The 21825-nt window shown below is 37.9% G+C and overlaps 1 protein-coding gene across 3 annotated transcripts in view; it reads left to right on the top strand.

The window, feature by feature from the left end:
* Positions 1 to 21426, top strand: part of GRB10 (growth factor receptor bound protein 10) — a 103222-nt gene extending 81796 nt beyond the window's left edge. For all 3 annotated transcript variants that reach the window (XM_003204850.4, XM_019613859.2, XM_010708564.3), the window contains 10 exons: positions 1094 to 1168; positions 4746 to 4883; positions 5505 to 5615; positions 7264 to 7362; positions 10669 to 10746; positions 11390 to 11506; positions 12382 to 12448; positions 13440 to 13527; positions 17386 to 17479; positions 18260 to 21426. In XM_003204850.4, coding sequence (XP_003204898.1) covers positions 1094 to 1168; positions 4746 to 4883; positions 5505 to 5615; positions 7264 to 7362; positions 10669 to 10746; positions 11390 to 11506; positions 12382 to 12448; positions 13440 to 13527; positions 17386 to 17479; positions 18260 to 18406 — 1014 coding nt within the window. In that variant the 3' untranslated portion in view covers positions 18407 to 21426. The remainder of the gene's footprint in view (positions 1 to 1093; positions 1169 to 4745; positions 4884 to 5504; positions 5616 to 7263; positions 7363 to 10668; positions 10747 to 11389; positions 11507 to 12381; positions 12449 to 13439; positions 13528 to 17385; positions 17480 to 18259) is intronic.
* Positions 21427 to 21825: the final 399 nt, after the last annotated feature.

Here is a 21825-nt window from a genome sequence, read left to right as displayed (position 1 = left end):
TTTTGTGATGTAAAGATTCAGCATGAATGAGATATTGTGAAGAAGGGCTGAAAATTAAAATGTCTGCAGAAGCACCTTGTTTTGTGGTAGGCAATATTTGCTTTGTGATGACAGGATGGGGGAGAAGAGAATAGATGCTTACTTTGACATTATTCAAATGTAGCATGTGAAGCAGGGAATGTGACATCAGTCAGAATCGTTGCACTTGTCCTTTTTAAGTTTTTAGTATTTCATTTCCTAGAACACACAGCTGACTGGTCATTACAAGAAAAAATATTGGACTGTGTTATATCATCCTGAACTGCAAATAGATATAGGGGTAGATTTTACAAAAGATGGATTGAAAAGTTTGAAGTCCTGAGTGTAAACTCACTGAACAACAACTGAAAGCACCAACAGTCACACATAAGCCTTTTCTCATGCTTAAAATCTGTGAATGGTAATTCATGTGGAGTGTTCTGATGGAACTGAGCAAATTTTAGGTTCAACAGATGCAACACCGAAGATCTATATTTTGAATAAAAGAAGAGTACAATCGAAGGTAAAAGTACTTAATGGAGATTCTGCAGCATTTCCACATGACATTTCTTTTAATGCATTTTCATCCTGTTTGGCTCTGCAAGTTAGAGATATCCTTTTATTTCTCCTGTTCTGCAGGCAAGTGGAGTTACAGAGAGTTTGTGATAGCCTTCCTGGATAACATTGGTAAACACTGAAATTCAGTGGCAAAATGTGCAATAAATAAGAGCAGGACCACTTTTCCTGTCCCTCCCTAGAAAGCAGAGGCCTTTAAAGACCCAGAAAGCCCTCAGTAGAAGAGGAAGCATTGGGAAAATGAACTTAGGAAGTACTGTGTACAAGATGTTTAAAAATCCAGATTCTGGCTGCATGGCCTCATGGCTTACAGCTTTGGTGACCAGAAGGGAGGAAAGAATGGCACTTAAAAGCCCTAGTATTACTTTGTCTGAAAACAGATCTCCAAGTTGATTTAAGAATGATAGTTTGATAAAATTATGACTGCAACAAAATTTCACTGATTCTATATAAAAGTGTTCAAATATAGTATGACTTACATTTGTTTTCTTGTGTTTAGAATTTCTTTCCAGAGCAAATGGTTGCCTGGTGCCAACAAACAAATGGCAGTATTCCACAGTCACAACTTTTGCAGGTACTGTAAGTTATCTGTGTGCACAAGGTTTTGGAACTGTAGGGGAGAGGTTAGGGGAAAGGGGAGGAGGAATTCAAAGGTCTAGAAATGGCTGGTTGGGGAAAGACTGGTTAGTTAGCATGTATTATTAATGTTGAACCTGACAAAGAGCTAACTCATTGGCTTTGAAATGTAAGGTACAAACATAAAGTATTCGTAGCTGTATTCATATGTATTTGTTCCATGGTTATTGAGCTTTCTCAGGTAAGTGCTCTGTGGGTACCCAGAGACAGCCACCTGTGTGTATTACTGTCACAAAAGGACTTACTTTCTCTCCTCTAGCGTTTTTGTGCTAGTAGCTGCTACCCCCCTTGCTGACTTCTGTCAGTAGTTCAGATAGAAGTTCTAGATTATGCTTTGGGTTCCTAATCCTAACACACCAAGTATTTTTTAAAGTAACCAAAGTAAATGCATGCAGATAGTTACAGAAAACAAGGTGTATTATTTGCAGAGTTAAACCACATAAAGCTTTCCAGCCCAAATTACAGGTGTGTGTACCCTGTGCATGTGTGTTGTTAGAGTGCTGTAATCTGGGTGGCAGTGACTTGTATGTGCCCTGAGTTTTTACTGAAGTTTTGATGTCACTGTATAGTTTCTTGCTTGCTCATGAAGGAGCTGTGGTGCAGTCAGTTAATCTTTGAGAACAATGCAGAAGGGCTACCACTCTGACCTGTAGCTTGTTCACTTAAACCTTACATTTAAGCACGCCATTCTAAACCTCTAGTCAAATCTTCTTCATCTTAAGTCATTTTCTCAAACAGGAGACATTTAACTCACAGGTGCATTGAGGCCAAATTAAAATACACTGTTAAATAATACCATATTCAGTGTGTAAGGCAGTGGTGCCTGGAAGACGTGAATAACATGTACCATGAATAACATAGGAGAATTATAAAGCAGAAGGCTGAAGTATATGAAGAAAGTACAAATAACTGTACTGATTTCTGTCATTTTGCACATGTGCAAATTCACATTGACCACTTGGTAAAATTGAATTTTCCAGTCACTTTTGAACTAGTTTGCTCGTTTTGACTTCTAACCACTTTAAAATCTATTAAATACTGGTTCCATTTTCACCAAAAAGAGCTTAATGCACTAGCATGCATTTTTGGAAGGAAACAAAAGGACAGTTCCTGTAATTAAAAATGAAAGTCACATGCAACAAAGTCAAATGTCCTTGGGTCAACTTTGCACTCGTACTTCTCTAATTAGGACCCCGCTTTTCATGGCGCGCTAAATACTTCTAGAGCAGGAACTTCTCCTTCATGTCACCACGCAAGTACTTCATGGCCTACTTACTCAGTCTGGGTAATCTGCAGGGATGTGGGCCAGACAGAGAGAAAGCACTCTGAATGGGCAAGCACTCTTTCCAGTTGTAATCAAGAACCCAAACTGGTAGGAATAGAAGTGAATACACCTTGGACTTTTCAGCAGTGTTAAGTGTGGAATCAAGTTTGCGTGGTATGGTGAGAAGAAGGACTGACTAAAAGAGAAAGAAATGTTGGAAAGTTTGGAACCTAATGCAATTTCATGGGAAAACTGTACAACATTGTGAAATAGGAGAGTTGATTCTGTGAAGGTTCAGTTAGGTGCAGTCCCGGAAAAGCGTTGACTCATGGGGATTAACAGTGCAGGAGAGTTGGGCAGAGAGCATGGATACATTCTCCTTAGTTTGTTGTATAACTGTAAAAATCAATCTTACTTAAACCATTTATATTAAATATCCCTTTGTTAAAAAAAAACATAAACATGCAACTGTTTTTCATAATTTCAGTGACTGTTGTAATTTGTTGAAGGTAAACTTCCTGCAATCTAGTAGTCATTAAATGTGCTGCATCCAAGACTACCTCAAACATCGAGTGTGTGTGCTGGTTTTTTAGTTACACAGAATATGGCAAAGAAATGAAGTATCATGTCAGAATATCATGTGCAGCTTTAAGAGCTATTGTTTCTAGTCTTAACAATAGCATTAATAATGGTGGGATCTGTTTTCTCTGGTTAGGCTTGCTCAGATATACAAAAATCTTGCATCTTAGTTTACTTTTGGTTTTATCTATCTGGACCATAGCTTAGCTGCCTTTGGAGAGAATATTACATTCCTTTGGTCTCTAATTTCCAGAGCTGAGAAATAGATTTATAGTATAAATAGCAAGAAATTTGACTATGCTTTTCTAGTCTGTTAGATAAGATGTTGGGGAGGGAAATGAAAAACAAGTACGTTTTAATGCAACTAAAAATTCTAACAAAGGGCACTGGTTTTTGATTTGTTTCTGTGAGCATTGCCTACCAAATAACACCAAAATACAACATTTCAGAGGAATCTAGACCACAGGTTTTATGAATTTTTCTTCCTATTACGTGAATTTATTAAGAGTTTGGCATTTAAATTACTTATCAAGCTCTCTGTCATTTAAAAATCTAGCCCACTGTAGTAAAGGAACAATCCATCAACTGGCTAACCATAGTTAATACTTCCTTCCTTTGACATACGGCAAATGAAATGATTCCATATGTGGTCCCTCTAATTATGCCAAGAACTTAACTTAAATACTTCTGGATCTGGAGGTGTAGTATCATTGCTGACATTTATTTTACAGCTCTGAGTTTCTATTTGAGTTATGTACTCTGTTGTCACAGAATCACAGAATTGCAGGGGTTGGGAGGGGCCTCGGGAAGTGATGGTGTCCAACCCCTGAGGCCTGTCATACCTTTTGCCCTGGGACAGGTGCATGTATGCTGTACAGGACTTTGGCATGGGAAATTCTGCAATAGGCTGTTCCCACTCTAAAACTTTGGATAAAATTGCAGATTTTGGCCAATGTTTCCAAGTTAGATTAGTTGGCTGAATTGTATGGAACGAGGTATTACTTTCTTTAAATAATGAATATGCTTACTTTGGGTCCTCTCAGGTCAAGCACAAGTAGAATGAGGATACAGAGAAGGATTTAGTTTTTTGGAGATTTAAGTATTCACACAGAAAACAGGAAAATGTAATGAACTTGATCTGCTTGTTTTTACCATACTATAGAGAAACCTGCTGTATAATAAACACTGAGATTCTGCTTCAGAAACACCCTAATTAAGGCTCCTGCTTCACATCTGCATTCAAACCGGTCCAACTGTAGCTGCCAATGGTCGTTGCTGTTCTGTGCCCCTAGCTGGGCAGCCAAATTACTTCCAGTTGAAATTGTGTGGAGACTGGGTGTCTCGGCATGTTTCATTTATCTGTCAGGACATTAACTATTCTAGGCTGGGGAGGGTTTGAACAGTAGTTCACTGGCCTTTGCATTACTAAAGCTGCTAGACATGGCACAAAGGAAATGGCAGAAAGTTAGCAAAGTAGATGTGATAGGGGGAGAAGGAATGTCCATTTTGGCTGTAAATCAGTTTAAACTGCAGGTCAGTTTAAGCATATAGTGAAATTATGCCCAAAGTTGGTGAAGTGACTTGCAATTTGCCTGTCTTTTCTGCAAAGAAAAATGTCAATTTTATGATAAATGTGTAGGACAGTTATCACTTACATTTTCCTCTCCAACAGAACTTTCTGAACTCCAGTAGCTGTCCTGAAATACAAGGTTTCTTGCACGTGAAAGAGCTGGGTAGGAAATCATGGAAGAAATTGTATGTGTGTTTGAGGAGATCAGGACTTTATTGTTCTACAAAAGGAACTTCAAAGGTAAGATTAAAAAAGTTGCACACTACTAGCATGTGAAAGGATTTTCTTCTTTTACAGTGGATTTTTTTTTTTTTTGCTGCTTTTTAAAAAATATTTGCACAAAGTGTTTCCCTTTTTATTGCATAGAAAAGGATAAGCAAACCATGATCAAATGAAAACAAGTATTGGGCTCTCAGTTTATGACAGTGGCTTTGTAACTTTGTTATATAACAAAACCAACCTAGCCAGACAACAGAATTGTGGTTGCTGAAGTCACCTTAACAAGGTTAGCAAGAAAAATCCTACTCTTCAAACATGTTGTTGATTAATTTATTTTAAATGATACTTCAAAAAACATTTTGCATTATCTAATTTTCAGAGTTTCCAGAAGCAATGAGATAGGCTATGCCATTTTCAATTCAGTGCATTTGAATAAGTATTTTGTCAACTTTTTCTATAAAGCACCTTAGGCTAGTAGGCTGATAATTGCAGCTTGCAATGTCCACTTCAGGCTGTCTTGAGAGGAGCAGAGCGTTCACATACTGCCCTCTGTTGGATGTTGGTCTTTCGAGATTGCAGAGCCTGCAGCAAAGTGTTCCAGAAGCTTATTCTTGCATGTTCTAAAACACATTACTTCTGCAGGAGCCAAGACATTTGCAATTGTTGGCTGACCTAGAAGACAGCAATATCTTCTCATTGATAGCAGGAAAGAAGTTGTACAATGCGCCTGCAGAGTATGGATTTTGTATAAAGGTAAATCTCACAAAGTTCTTTCGGAATACAAGATGGTGACAGTAGCTCAGAGCCCTGCCAGCTAAATGGAATTTGTATGTAAAAGTCTGCAAGTATTCCTGTCAGGAAAACCTGATCTTGAAAGTCTTTTGTTTGGCAGACATCCTATGAATCTTGCCATCGTTTTATGTGACATTTTTAACACTTTGTCTGTTGCTTCTTTGGATTAGGAAATTTCGGTGCAGGATCAGCTCAGTGTTGAAGCATGGTGTGCCTGTGAGGTGGCCTTGGTTCACCTTACACATGAAATCATTTTTTTCTAGTATTCTGATGAAACAGGAAAGATTCTTTGGATAGTGAGCACCAAAGTTGTGTAGCAGCAAAGATCAAACTGTGATCTTGTGTAACTGTACCATAACTATGGGCCAGAGGTTTGCATTTATTTAAAGTGAAAGATTGTCATGGAACATAGAAATACAAATAAGCCCATAAGGATTTTAAAACTGTTGTGCTGATGGATAGGATTGCATTTTTTGCAAGAATAACTAAAGCAGTTCAGAAGAGTTCTTAACATTTAGAATTATTATTAATATTGCTTTCTTTAGAGATACTCATTCTCTAGCACATGCATATACTTGTACAACTTACAGAGGAAGAAGAGTAAGGCATAGCAGCATAAGCTATCTTTTTCCTGATCAGATTGCATCCAGAGTTGTCCCTTTTATGTACTGCCACTGAAATGTCAGTAAAAAGTACTTCAAAGCTCCATCTCATTTTCTGTCAAGAAAATATGGATGGGAGCTGGTTTTATTGACAGAAATGAAGTCATCTCCTTCCTAGCAACTGTTCTGGAGCTAGACTGTATTGGTTTGATTTAGTAGAGGCTGGCTAAGGATATGTACTGAACTGATGGAAGCAGACATTTGGAAGGTACTCAGCGGGAAGAGCCCAGGCGCTCTCTGCAGGACAGCATCATGGCAATGTAGGCATTTCTGGTCCATTCAGGACAAAGCCTGTCATTCCCTACAGATACTGGGCACTTAATTTATGGTCAGCTTCAGAAGTTGCCACTATCAGGAACTGAGTGCATTAGGTTGGAAAGTTGTGAGGGGCTGATCTGTGATGCTTGCAACATGGAGGCCCACATGTGGAGATGACGAGAATACTGCTGATGGAGATGCATAAAAATCTGAACATAAACAGCAGGAAAAGCTTTAAACTGCAGGAGAACTTCCAGAGTGAATGATGACTGTATTGGAATGATGGTGGTACAGCAAAAAGGGTGTAGTAGGGAAGGATCTGGTCTCCATATCTGATTCTTGAAGGCTTCTGAGTGGCTTAGGATCAGTTACCGAAACTTTGGGTCTCCAAACAAACAAAAAACAGGTATGCTCTTTGTTTCTCATTCTGAAATGACTTGAGTACCTTGTTCCTATAAACTGCAAGAATTGCAGAGTATTACAGAGCTCTGAAGTTTATCTTGCTGGATCAAGCATAGAAAGGAATTTCATTCAAAACTTGTTCAGCTTCTGATGAAGTTGAATTCAGGGCAATGTAAGCCTTCTCTGACCAGTTTGTAGACATACACTATATCTGCCTTTACTTTACAGTAAATTTACAGTGTTGGATTTTTACTGAATGGAGCTGAATTCTTTCTAATCCTCTATAGCCCAACAGAGTAAGAAATGAAACGAAGGAACTGAGGTTGTTGTGTGCTGAAGATGAGCAAAGTAGGACATGCTGGATGACTGCTTTTCGACTCCTCAAGGTATCAGATTTCTTCTGTAAATAGAGCTACACCTGTTGTCAAGTTGCAGTTGCCATTTTTTTGCTCATTAAAAAATACCTACATGTTCTTGAGTATCATCTACCTCCAAAATAACGGCTAAGAACAGCATGCCTGATAGAACTGTCCCTCCTGAACTTTTAAGCACTGCACTGAGATGTGCATTCTGTGCATCTGAGATATGCACTCTGTGCATATGAATCCAGTATAATTTCAGAGTTTGAGGCAAAGGTATGTGAATGAACCAACAAAATTGTGTAACACTTATTTGCAAGTACCATAAAGAAAACATTTTGATTATGGTAAGTGAATATCTCACGTAGAACAGAGTGCTTTCTACACTCTTCTTATTTTTTCAATTTTTTGAAGGTTCAGAAACAAGTTAAATAACAAAAATAAGCCACTCTGTCTCAATATTAAAGTTATTCATATCTGAGACTAAATAATTAATTTTTTTGATAATATGGAAAGAGGCTTCCCAGTACTTTTTAAACAAAATCACTGTAGGAACTACTGAGGAAAAAGTTGGTTGTTTTGTGCTGTTTGAAGCAGAAATTATTTTCTTTTCTTTTTAAATCTATTCCTGAAGATGCTGCCTCAAAAACAACTATTACTTTCTTCTTTCTGCCTAAGTCCTACATCATGTTAAAGGGAATATACACCTATAAAAAAAAATATATATATAGAAAATATGTACCAGTTCTCCCTAATGGGTTGCCCATGAAAATCCCACTTCTCTTCCATGCATTTATCCTATCTCTAGTATTCTGTTTCAAAATCTAACAACGAAATGTAATTTAAAAAAGTAAGGGCATGTAGAAACTGGTAGTATGGTACCCCATACTAGATACACATCCACCAAAACAGGAATGGAAACACTGAACTCAGTCAACTTTGGCTCTCTCTACAGTATAATTCCAGATACTTGGAAAGGGCCAACCACAAAATCCCTCTTCTTTATGTCAGGGAGCAGGGCTGGCCCCAGACACTGCAGTGGGAATGAGGCCAGGACGTGGTCCTTCTTGGACACTGTGTGCTGTCTGTGACTGCTGTCTGCCAAGCTGTGCCCAAGATGTTTTGTCATCATTAGTGCTGCAAGGAAGCCGCTAGGATGGGGACACAGCTTCCAGGCTATGCCAGGATGTTCCTCGAGGCCGCTGTGGGCTCCATCTGTTTGGTCTCTCACCCAAATGACTACAGTTGCTTTTCCTGCGTAAGCAGCAGGCCACATCAGCAAAACCTGTGTCTTCCGCTCCACTCCAGATTCTCCAGCAAGATGTCCTTTTCTCCACCAGTGTTGCAGGACCACCTGCTGAAGGTGCATTTCCACACTGTGACTAGGGTGCTGATGGGGAGCAGGTGTGTCAATGAATATGTGGTTTTGTGGCTTCCTGGTGGAAGAAGAGCTCCAGAGATCATGGAATCGTTAAATCATAGAATTGTGTAGGTTGGAAATGATATTAAAGATCATCTAGTTCCAACCCTCCTGCCATGGTCAGGATTGCCAATTATCAGGCTGCCCAGGGCCCCCCATTCAGTCTGGCCTTGAATGCTTCCTGGGATGGGAGTGTGTTGGCATGAATGTCTTTTATTTCCCCCCCTTGCACCTTTCAAAACTTTGTCTTATTAGACTGTTCTTAAGATGTGACAAATGTTTACTACAGTTATCTCTGCCTTTCTTTGGGTAGACTGTGTATCATGCAAAACCCTGTAAAAGCAGGGAAAGCAAATTAGACATCTAGGCCTGCAGGTATGAAACCACAAAGTTTTGGTCTGCTGCCAGTTCTCCATTTACATTGAGTCATCTTCCAAACCAGCACATCTCTGAATGATCTCCAAATATTACCTAGTTTGTTAATTGTAAGAAATTCTTTAGAAATTGCAGTACAGAAATCCCATCCCTATTTTAACTTCTTACAAAAAAAGAAGGTGTGCTGGTTATAGGTGTTTTGGTTATGGGCCAGGATTGAAGAAACAATCCTAGGTACGATTTGCATATTTGTTTTCTAACAACTTGGTAACTGTTGGCCCTCATAATCTAACCTTCACTGTGTTGACTTGGCTCAAATTTAATACAGTATTTTATTTCCTTGTCACATACAGATGCTTCTTTGAGGTTGTTTTTACTGTTATTTCTGATTTATACATAATTTTTCATTGTGAGCGAACTGCAGAAAGAGTAGATCAGTTAATTGTAGTGAATTGTGCCTTGAGGTTATCATTTATGGTATCTTCAAAAGAATGAAGAGTTTAGGTACACTGGTCAACACACTACAATCCTGGAATGGCAAGGAAGAACCTTCCCAATGTAGAGTTAGCTATTCATACCAAATGTGTAGACATGCATCTTATGTGTTCAGAGGCGTCTTTCTTTGCAGTGCGACCTGTGGCAAAAGCAGTATGGCATTCAGTTTCTGTGCACTGGCATCTAACATTGACCCTTAAGCACTTAATGCCAGGAAAAAAAAGATTTTGTTATTAAGACAAAACAATGAAAAATGATTAAAGGCATGTAGTCAGGGAAAATTAAGGCTATGCCTCGTGGCTATGGCTGTGGCTCTCCTTTTTATTTACATACAGATTCAGCTTTTGGAAATCGTACAGTTTTGCCTGTTAACAAAATTACATATACAACTTCAATTAGAACATTCTGTAAGCAATGTTGATATACTTCAGTTATGCCCCTCTTGGGAAGGCACTGAGTAGGTGTTTCCCTACTGTCCTAGCTACTAGTGTTTCTAAAATTGATCTCAGTGAAGGAGGGACATGAGTAGTTCACTCACTTTTTAAGGATGAGAAAAATATTGGAAGTGTTACTTTCTGTCAAAATTTATTAAAACATCGAGTGAATTAGAAAGCATTATAACATTATGAAAGCTGAGTTCATCTTTGTGTTATCTTTTACTAAACTTCTTATGCATATATATATATATATATGTTTAATCTCAAATTATTAGAAGGTAAAAAGAGGAGGAGGTGATATCTGGACCTTGAGTGAAAGTTCGTATTCCATAAGGAATATATGTTAATAGCTGAGAGTGGCAGAGATGAGCTGTGTATTTTGCTCAATCTTGTAGAAGTGCTATCTTTTAAATAAAGTTATTGAGCATACTTATTGCTCTGTTCCCACCTGCCAATCACTATTCCTCAATGCAAATTGCTCTAGGACAATTTCTGATCATGGAAATAAACTGACAGCACCTTGTTCTAGTGTAAGTGGAATCACTACAATTTTTTTTTTCTAGGGCATACCTTTGAATAACAATTTATTTGCTTTTCTGTTAACAGTATGGAATGCTGTTGTATCAGAATTACAGAATTCCCCAGCAGAGAAAAGCCATGCTTCCACACTTTTCCACTCCAGTAGTAAGTAATGAACTTTGTTTCGCTAACGTATCGTGCTTAAAAAGATGTATTTACTTTTGCATTTTAAAAGTGGAAAATTTTACACTCAGAAATGTAAATTCAGCATTATGTAGCAAATCAGTGCAAAGCTCACATTTTCTATGAGTACAATTTATGTAGCTGGCTCTCCACTTATCTTAGGTTTACATTATCCACGTGATTGAAAAATCTTGGATATGCCAGGCACTTAAGAGATGTACAGCACAGAGACATCTGGCTGTCCCTGCAGAAGCCAGCTTAGGTCTGGCAAAACACACTCTTAAATCTCATAAAAAGTGTTGGGCCAAAAGCTGACTGTTAGCTATCTAAAATTGAAGATGCTATATACGGATCCCAGCTGGCCCTGGAAATGAGTGGGGTATGGTAATAGGGCAAGTGGGCAACCTGAACAACAGAGACTTTGGAGCTTCTCCCTTCCATATGGCCTATAAAGAAAAACCATGTATTTTTGTGTCTGTTAATGCTTTTCAAGGAAAAGAAAAATAGCTATGTTTCCCATGTTGTTGAAGGATAGCTTTGGAAAGCAAAACATTTTGAAATGAAACTCTCTCAAGTTGGTTTTTTCTTTCCCTGTTTTTTGAAACAAGTGAAAATTCCTTTTCAGAGAAGTGTATCTGAAAACTCACTAGTAGCAATGGATTTTTCGGGGCAAATAGGAAGAGTTATTGAAAATCCTGTTGAAGCACAGAGTGCTGCCATGGAAGAAGGACATGCTTGGAGGGTAGCTATTTTCTCTTCTTTTCTATTTTTTTTTTTTCATCAGTGTCTGTTGAGAGCCAAGACACAGAGTGTGCTATGATACTAGTGCAGTGCTGGTCACAGTATAGCTTAGATCCGACCTGAAACAATCACACTGCAAGCATGCAGATCTGAAAGTCAATATCCATCTTTAGCAAAACTGTCACATTCACAACAACCTTCTACCACTGCTTCTCTGTCCCCCTAGTGTCCAGAGGAAAGTTGAGGGGGAAAGCAGACTCACCAGAACTTTACTGCCAGTTTGCAAAACCAGTCTCTGAGGAGGAATATGTCAAATTAAATGCTTCCCCACATGGAAGAGTCTGGGGCTCTGACTAATGGCTTGCTCCCAGTAAGTTTAATTGCAGAATATACAAGAGGCAGAACCTCTTGCAATGAAAACTGATGTAATTTGTTTATAGTGTCTTGTGGACAGACAGCTGCAGTACAAGTTTTCCCCCATGCTCGTCCCTTAGGGAATAGGAGTCATCACTGAAGCACTAGCTAGTGCTTTATGTACGGGAGGGAAATACTGCTTGATTTACTGAGTGCCCAGTATTTTGCCTGAGCAGAAACATACCAGATTTTTCTTTTTTTCTGTCATATTTTTTCTTTTCCTTTTTTTATTTTAAAGATACTGAGCTTTCACCATTAACATCTGGCTTGCGTTTTAAGCCAACGGAACTGAGCTGCTGCTTGTAGATTAGTCCCCTTCAAAGTTGCATTTCTTTTTCTCATCCTTGCATTAAACTTGCCGAGCCCCAAGTTTCCTGTAAATTAAATCTGAATTGCATGTGCACTAATTCTCTTCTGTTGAGGTTTTAGTGTGGATTTAATGGTAATTCATTTTCTCTATAGAAACGTAGCACAAGAATGAACATCTTGGGTAGCCAAAGTCCACTCCACCCTTCCACACTGAGTACAGGTAAATTCTGCTGTTTGTAAGCATAGTGTAAGAGGCTTTGATGAGTAAAAAAAAGATCATTTCCTACAAAGATTGAGTGCAATCATATACTGTTAATGCCTTTATATGAAATACTACATTTTATGTTTATGAGTAAGTTCTGTCATTAGTATGCCTACCTGTAAAGACACAATAGAAGAAATTTAGCTTTCTTTTAAGGCACGCTTAAGATTTGCTTCAATTTTAATCTTTTGAAACCCAGATTTTACAAAAATTGAGACTATATAATGTTTCCAGTAAAAAAACAAAAAAATCCAAAAGTCAGTTCTTCATTTTAAACAAGGAAGGTCAACAAGTGATTTGATAATTTTTGAAGTAAGAGTCTTCAAAATAGCATTTATTCTGTAATGATTACATAATGTAAAGTACAGATACTTGTAATGTAAGCCCTGAACGTCTCTTTGACATTGTAAGTTTATTAAAATAATAGGAAATTGAATATTAGTGTCCTGGATTCCTTAAGAGGGAACATAGGTATTCTGAGTTTTTATTCTGCTGAATAGAACTTAAACATATCATTTGAAAAACAATGAAGCAATAATAAAAATATCTGAGGATAACTGCGCCCTCAAAAGCACAATCTGAAGTGCTTTTCATTCTTCTAGAGGTAAAGGGACTTGGTTCTACCTTGTTAGCTCATATATTGTATTCCAGGAATTGTTCAGGCACAGCATTTTCAAGAAATGGTGAAAGGGCAATGTGTCACTAACCTGATTGTATCTCTGCAAATCCTGCAGTCCATGGAAATACTGCCTGTGCACTTGGTTTATCACGGTTATGCAACAGCTGGTGCATCTTCTTCATATTGATTCATTTTTATACTAATCAATTAAAAACATTCCATGTTCTGCAACAAAACTATACCCACTTTTAAAATGTTTGAATATATGTGGAAGTAACTGGTACACCTTACTGTTTTTTAACCATTGTCTCTTTTCCCTCTCACCTCCAGTTATTCATAGGACACAGCATTGGTTTCATGGCAGAATCTCCAGAGAAGAATCTCACAGGATTATTAAGCAGCAAGGGCTAGTAGATGGGTAGGTATTCCTGTTGTTTGCTATTTACGATTTCATGGTAAGTACTATGGACAAGAACATAACTTCTGCTGTAAGGGCTTACAGGTTTGTGAGCATAATGAGTAACCTGACTCTAAGCAGTCTCATTGTAATTTGCCTGGAATTCCAAAAGCCTGAGTATATATTTGTAGGAGTGGGTTCTAACACTTAGTCTGGAAAACATTAAGAATACACAACCTGTTGTTCTGTTGGGTGTTTTTTTTTTCAATACAGGTAATCAAATTTTAGAGAATGTTAGAATTTGAAAATAATTAATTACTTTAACCTGCATTGAGGAAGTATTTTTTCAGGCAAAGCTGTAATTATCCATTTGCACACAAATTTGTAATCAGCTATTTGTGCTTTTTTGCATGTATTAGAGCGGTTAATGATTATTTCTTACTACTTATTTCTGTTATTTCTGTTCCATTTCTGTAGATTGTCTATAGCTGAGATTTAAGTATTTTCTCAGCATCTTTGTTTCACTTAGTTGCATGTAGCTATGGTAATTCTAGGGAAATTCTTTAAATTGGAGTTCAACAATGAATTATTTGTTGGATGAGAAGATACAGTTGTCTTCATTTCATTGATTTCACTGCTGACAGGGTTTAGGTAGAAGTTTCCATATTGTCTTTTCAGGAGTCAAACCTTGCAACAGCATTTTCTGACTTGGGAGCATAACAAATTTTTTTGATTCATAGCTTGTAGAGGATGAAACGCATTAGAGGCAATAGTGCACGTGCACATTCATCACATTCATCAAACAGTGTTTTTATTTTATTTTATTTTATTTTATTTTAATCAGTGTTGGTGGCCAAAAGCTATTGAGATTTGTATGAAAAAGATTTTAGCTAGCAGACCAATGAAAGCAAAAGAGCACTGCTGATTTGAAGACGGGCACAGCTGATTTGTTGAGTTTCTGGGTCTCTCTCATAACAGAACTGCTTGGCTATCTTGGGTCCATTTGACATGATGCATTAAGAATCTAGTAGCCCATGCTTTTTTGAGTATTCATACAATCATTGACATCTTTGAGACTGTTCAGTTTGTACTCCAGACAACTTAGTCACTATGGAAGGCTGAGATTGGTTAGCATTCAGTTGTAGTGAGATCATTCAATTACAGCAAAGGAATTGTATTACCTGTGTGTTCTGGGATCTGTAGGTGACACTTTTCAGAACAAAAAAAAGTCTTGTTTGTGTTTTCTAGGAAGCTAGAAAGTTAACACTGGGGAAGAATAGGGAAGGCTTCTAGTGGCTCTCGTTAACATGTCCAGTGATGTAAATATGCAGGTGATGGTTCTATGCTTTGTTTGTTTCTTGAAGCTATTGTTGAGGGTATATGCAGTCATTGTTACTGCAGACAGGCTGTTTTTTTGCCAAAGAAGTTGCATAAACACCTGCAGGGTCAGTTGTGGTGAGCTTTGCATTGTACACCCAGTTTATAATACTTTGCATTAGCTGAAATAGATAGATGAAAGGTAATTTAGAAATATCTGCAGGACCATCTGAAGTGACTGTAGGGCAAGGGCAGGTAAGATCTTTCTTGCTGAGATGAATCCCAATTTGTAAAGTCTTAGGTTCCTTTTCCACACATCTTGTCTTACTAGGAAGAAAAAGGAAAGTGAAGCATGTTTTCCAGTAGTGGCAAGACATGCCATCTCTTGGTATTGGAGTGATCCTGGTTACGATGATGCATTTTTGTGGTATTGACATTTCTCAATTGGCTCTGAGGAGCTAGGGTAAGTTCTTTCAGGTCCGTAAAGTACAAGCAGTTCTTGCAACTCAGCCTTGAAAGAGCATGTTCCTGCCTTAGTGGTTAGCCAGTAAGAGGGCTTGAGGCCTGCTCAACTACAACACTTGGCCATCTCACAAGTCCACTTGTGATTAGCATTCTGGGCCTTATGCCAAAGGGATATACTTGTTTCCTGTAGCATGGAGAGGTTCTCCTACCTCAGCTCATAAATGTTAAGGAAAGGAGACGTTTTTGAGGACTTAAAATGTCTGTATACTTTTCCTTGCTAAAGTATAGATTTAACTATTTGAATTAGGACTTTGTGGGTCAACTCAGAAGTGACAGTCCCATGGTTTGTGTTGTTGCTAGTTATACTTCATAAAGTAAATTCTTTTCTGAGGATGCTGAGAGAAAAATAGTCTCTTGGAGGAAAATCAGTGTGTGTTTTCCCCATCCTGGACCTTACTTAACTGAGAAATCATTTTAAGAAAGTAATGATCTGTTTCTGTGGAATTGCAGCCACTTAGCTTAAATGTAATTTACTAACACTGAAGTTCTGTAAACTAATACAAGATATTGGAGAAGTGGAACAAATTCTTGTATATTAAAATACAAAAGCTTCGTGCATATATAGTTCACTCCGAAAGTAATGCCTCCTACATCGGTTGCTCCAGAAGTAATGGTTTCTATTTATTTCTGTGGAACAAAAACACAGATACAAAGAGCACAATAAAAACTATTTGATAGAGAAAATTCTCAGCTACAAAATACCGCTATTAGCTAAGCATTTTCACCAGTGATGAACAAGAGCATGCATGCTGCACTCATAAAAATCTCTGCCAGTGGAAGCGACCCACAGCTTCACAGCTGCTATGATAGTGTTGTTGCCCACACAGGGCATCTTTCTTATGCCTAAACAAATGGAAATCAGAGTGTGCCAAATTGGGACTTTGTGGTGGATGTGATAGGACAGTCCAGCCAAGATGGGAAATGTGCTCCACCATCTTCGAACTGGTATGTGGCCTGGTGTAATCACTTTGCAAGGGAAATGTTATCTTCTTCTCTTGCCTGAGTCTGAAAGTTTGAGCCTTCAGTTTAGTCAGCATTATGATGCAGCAGTCAAGAGTTGATGGTTTGTTTGGATTCCAGGAAATCCAGAAGGATCGCCCCTTTCCTATTCCAAAAGACAGTATACGCATCACTTTACCCACTGAGGGCTGTGTCCTTGAACTTTTTCTCTGATGAGGAATTCACATGTTGCCACTCCATGAACTGCCATTTTGACTCTGGCTTGTAGTGGTGACACTACATCTTGTCACTGGTAACAATGCGATCCAGGAAGCTGACACCTTCAGCCTTTTATTGCTTCAGTGTCCTGATAGCCTTGTACACCGTGTTCTCTCTGCCTCTGTATTTGAGTTTTTTGGGGCCCACTTTGGGGTGTAAACTTTACAATATTCCGGTTTCCCACCATAGTTTCCAAAGTAGTGAAGCTTATATTCAGCTCCATACACAGTTCTGTGGTTATGTTCTGGAGATTCATTTCAGATTATCTTTCACATGACTGCTGCCACTGCTGAAATGCACCAGTTACCACCTCACTGTGCTCACATCCACTGTTTTGTCTCCATAAACATTCAGCAAGCGTCAGTGAATGTCAGTAGGTACAGTTTCTTTTGCATGGAGGAATTCAGTGACTTCATCGCTTGGCTTTATCCACACTTCCACGTCAGATGCCATTCTGTCAGGCTGCCCCTCTGCCGCCATCTGTCGCACGGCAACAAAATGTAATGAAATATTGCTGGGAACATTCAACTTCTACTGCCATACCACCACCATCTGCCTCTGACATCGTGGGCCAACATCATAAAATAGGAGGCATTACTTTCGAAGCAGCCCTCATACATAGGAGAAGAAATAATGACATCCATTTTTCACTTCTTCAGTTGGTCTTGCGTAAGCCTGGTATAAAAATGAGAAGTAAATTGCCTGTTAAAGCAACTGAAAAAGAGTTAGGCAGTAGTACGAAACTACTTATTACTTCTGATTATTAATGTAGAAATGGATTATTGTATTCACTGTGTGCTTAAAAATATTCTCTCCTAGGCTATTTCTTCTCCGGGACAGCCAAAGCAATCCAAAGGCATTTGTACTTACACTTTGCCATCATCAAAAAATAAAGCATTTTCAAATCTTGCCGGTAAGTAACTTTTTTTTTTCGAAACTGATCATAAAAAAATAGAATTTTAACAGACAGTATTGTCATTGTGCAGAGAGGCCTCTTTTTACTTACTAATGGCATGAACAGGCATATTTCCATTAAGAAATATAATTCTCTAGAATTGTCAAATGTCTGAATAAAATTCCATCTTAACATTACTTGGAAAACTAATTTAAGTCACCAAGGTATAGAAGTAATGCAATATAACTTGTACTCTGTGACTGGCAGCAACAGCCGCACCTGTCTCCATATCACTTAGGCAAACTTAGAGTAAGTTACAGGAAGTTTAAAAAATTTTGTTTGGAATTTTATCCCATAATGTTGAGCTTTAAAAATGTTACATTGAGATAGTGAGAACTAGTTGATTTAGTCTCGGCCAGAAAGAGCAGCAAAAGTTTAAGATAATGTAGACCTGCTTATTGGTCCAAACCCTCCTATCTTGTCTTGCTTGCTAATTTTGGAAACAGCCATCAGTTATTTTTGTGGTATTTTTGTTTTACGTAAAAGAAACCAGTGCTGTCTCTACAACTTAGAATTACTCTGCTCACCAGCTTTCATTTTTGTGCAGAAAAGATTTCCAGTTGGCTTAGCATAAATTCTTTTCTAGCATTGTGCCTGGTTTCATGCAGAACTCTAGATGCTAGGTTTTCTGTGCAGTGCCTATCATTTATGTCACGTCACACATTTTTACTTGTCCTGTTTTTGCAACGCTTGCATCTTCTCATGTGCTAACTTGAAAAGGATGTTTTATTTCCCCAGTGTGAGGATGATGGACAGATATTTTTCAGCCTGGATGATGGGAACACCAAATTCAGTGATCTAATCCAGCTTGTTGAATTCTATCAACTAAACAAAGGAGTCTTGCCCTGCAAACTCAAACACCACTGCATCCGAGTGGCCTTATGACCTCAAATTTGACTCTCGTTGAAGACTGGATTTGCTAGAAGAGTAATTGTAAGAGAACGTTGATACTGGGGAATTGGCAGATTTGTAAGTTGGTAAAAATAAATAAAAATATTATGCACCTTGGGACTCTGAAAGGGATGGATTCGACAGGTGCCAACAGACCGACATTACTGGTTTGTCTAACACCTAAGAGTGATTGCTGCTGAGTGTCCCAGCATCCCAAAAATGGGGGGGGGAGGGTATGTAAAACCATTAGTAAATTTGAAACAAAACTGGAAGCTATCTTGGCTGGGCCACTTAACAGGAACAAGTGTGAAGAGAAATCTTTGAAAAGAACTCTTGCCCTGGAATAATCTTGACAATTAAGACTAGTGTGTTTACTTTTTGTATTGATCACTTTTTTTGCACTCCTTCTTTGTTTTGGATATTGTATGCAGCCTATATTAGGAGCTGATGTGGCTTTTAAAATTCATGCAGGAGTTGGGTATTAATCTGCACCCTAAAATGTATGGAATGCTTCAGCCTAAACGGATCTAGAAGAAAATCAAGAAGTGTGCGTGTTGTGTGTCTGTGTGTGTGTGTGCGTGTGTGCATCTCAAAACTTCTCTGGAGACCTGAGGTTCCATGATCTGCAGATGTCTTTGAAGAAGCAATGAGGATACAATTCTAAAAGAACATACCACCATGCGTGTACTCTCAAAACTGTTGACTTGTAGCATTATGGCTGTAGTATGTTGGTGGCATATTAGTGGCACCCAGTCATGCGAAGACTGTATTAGATTCTATGCACAAACTTTTATTATTGAAGTGGTGATTTGTTTTTTACAGCCTTTTGACTGTTCTCCTGAGGAAACCTACTGTTATTAAATAGAATAGGACTGAATGACAATTGTATCTGAAACTACCATTTTTTTTGTGAGAAGATTCTTCTGCAGGTAGTCTTAGTTTGGGAAAACAAAAACAAACAAACAAAAAAACAACAGTGTTTTTAGCTTTATAGCTCCTTGAATTTTTGGACTGTTTCAAAGAGCTGTTTCCGTATTGTAAAGATACAGTGACACAAAGCTCTCTTGGGGAATAGGGCATAGAAGAAGTATCTCCCTTCTGTTTTTTGGTATAGCCATGGAAGTTTGCATGGTGAGAAAGAACATACTGAGAATGGAAACTCATTCCATTGGGATTTGCAATTGTAAGCCAGCTGCTGGCAATACCATCCACGGAGCTAACTGGTGATTCCTGTGTTGTACACACTAATGCACACCGGTACCTACTGCAGACAAGCATATATCCTGCTCTGATGCTGGTTTGTCATCAGAATTACTTTATTGTTAATGCTTAAATCAATTATTTAATGTTTACACAATGATCCTTTCTGATGATAAATCAGTACTAAAATTCAACTCCCTTTTACTCCCCTTTTACTCCCTTAATTGCAAGTAGCATTCTTTGAACAACACAGTCCGTGCAGGAACTGTTACTGAATTAGCTTTCCAACACTTCATGCGGTTATCCGTAGTGTGAAATATTTCACCCTAGGAACTTTCAGAACGTAGTGCAGAATGGAGCATTCTTGAGATGGTGAACGATTTATGCAGACTCGTTCATCCTTATTAATGTTTGCCACTGGGTTTGAAATCCTAGCCATCGGAAAGGGTAGACAAGGAAGAAAATTCCACACCTTTAGGTCTTCATGTAGTGTTGAGAATAGCTTAAGACAAACCATAACCTGCCTGAGTCATCCATATCAGCTTATGTCAATGGTATAGAAACACTGTATTTTAGTTTACAGAACACATTTAGTATTTTTTTTTTCCATTTAATGTCTAGATATAAAAATGAAGAAACTTGATTTTGTTTTTAGTAGAAACCTTTTTTTTTTTTAATTGTACATAGTGAAACGAGTGTTCCTGCTTTCTAGACAATGTATTTTAAAACCTTGAAATTAAGCTAACTTCAGTCTGACTTCACTTTGCATGCTTCTATTTGGCCCCTATTAGGAGAAAAACAATACTTGTATTGACTACATTACCAGTTTAATAAGACCATTTATGCTGTAGTTTTAAGTTTTTCTGTTTACATAGCTTAGTGACAGCCATGCATTTTCCCCAGTAGGCAGATAGTACTTGCAGTGTTTCATATTTATAAAAAATAAAATAAAAACTTGCATCTTATTTAAATTGAGAATAAAAGTTTGACTATGAATCATGATTTTTGTATGTAGATGGTTGACTTAGTATTTTGTACTTTTCCCAGCTAAAGCGAGCTGTTTTGAGAAAGTGACCACCTTCAAAGTGGCAACAATCTTACTTAAGCAGATCACTGCTTTGTCTTCTTTCTGCTGGAAAATAATCGATACCACCTTAGTTTTCCAACAGATTCAGCTGGCTGCCAGCTCAGAATACCAAGGACTGAAGGACATTTGACTCTTATTTTTGTATTTAAATGACATGAATGTAAAGGGGATGCTCAGGGTTGTTTTGGAGCCTGTTGAATTTTTATCTTTTTGCCTGTGATTTTATTTTCTAAATAAATACTTCATGTAGCAATCTTGAATATGTTGAGAAGGAAAATGCCAAACCATTTTGGTAATGAGGTTACTAGTTAAGTTATGTTACGATAGGTGTTAAAAGTACAAAAAAAACTTTTTATTTGTTAATTAATCTTGAAGAAACACGTGCCTCAGTTTAGATGTTTTGTCTTATCTTTTCTGCACTAAATACCTGACAGTTTGACCAATCAATGCACCTTTCCAGTGGCAAGACTTGCTTATCGTAAATTATATTGTCACAATGCAAGATTTAGTGACTGTAAAATGGAATAAAGTTTAAAGTTTCAGGGAATGCAAAAGGTATTAACTTAAGAGACAAAACCTTTATTCAATATGCTTTGCTTCATACTGTAAATAGCTTTTTGGCTTGTGAACCTAATTGTAATCTTTCAGGTATTTTTGTACAAATAAGGGACTGATATTCTGTTTCTTGTAATTAGAAATAAACGTTAATACAATGCTATTCATTTTATATTGGAATGAATGTCTTCTCTTGGGTGTGTCTGAGTTCACAACTTATCTCGTCTTAATTCTGGGTTATTTGGGGTGGGTTATCATTAAACATCTCCTAAGAGGAGTTGAAAGAAAAACAGAATAAGATGCCTGTTTCCAATGTTCTGTGGAAATATCTGTGTTCGGTTTGTCCTGTATCTAAAGAAGCTGTTCACAACCTTTTGTTTGAAGAAAGTTATTTCAGTATGTATTAGGTTTGGAACAGACAAGAGGATGGCATAAAAAAAATAGAATCATGGCAAACAGGTGTTCCTAAGTCTGCCCCATGGCAGAGCAGTATTGTCATCTGCATGTTTGTGCAACCCACCCACAACTGTGGCACGTGCAAAATGCTGCCTGCAGATCTGGCCTGAGGTGT

Source organism: Meleagris gallopavo, chromosome 3 (assembly GCF_000146605.3).
Source record: "Meleagris gallopavo isolate NT-WF06-2002-E0010 breed Aviagen turkey brand Nicholas breeding stock chromosome 3, Turkey_5.1, whole genome shotgun sequence".
Classification (NCBI taxonomy): domain Eukaryota; kingdom Metazoa; phylum Chordata; class Aves; order Galliformes; family Phasianidae; genus Meleagris; species Meleagris gallopavo.
The sequence above is the reverse complement of the archived record's forward strand: the minus strand, read 5'-3'. Positions and strand labels throughout refer to the sequence as shown.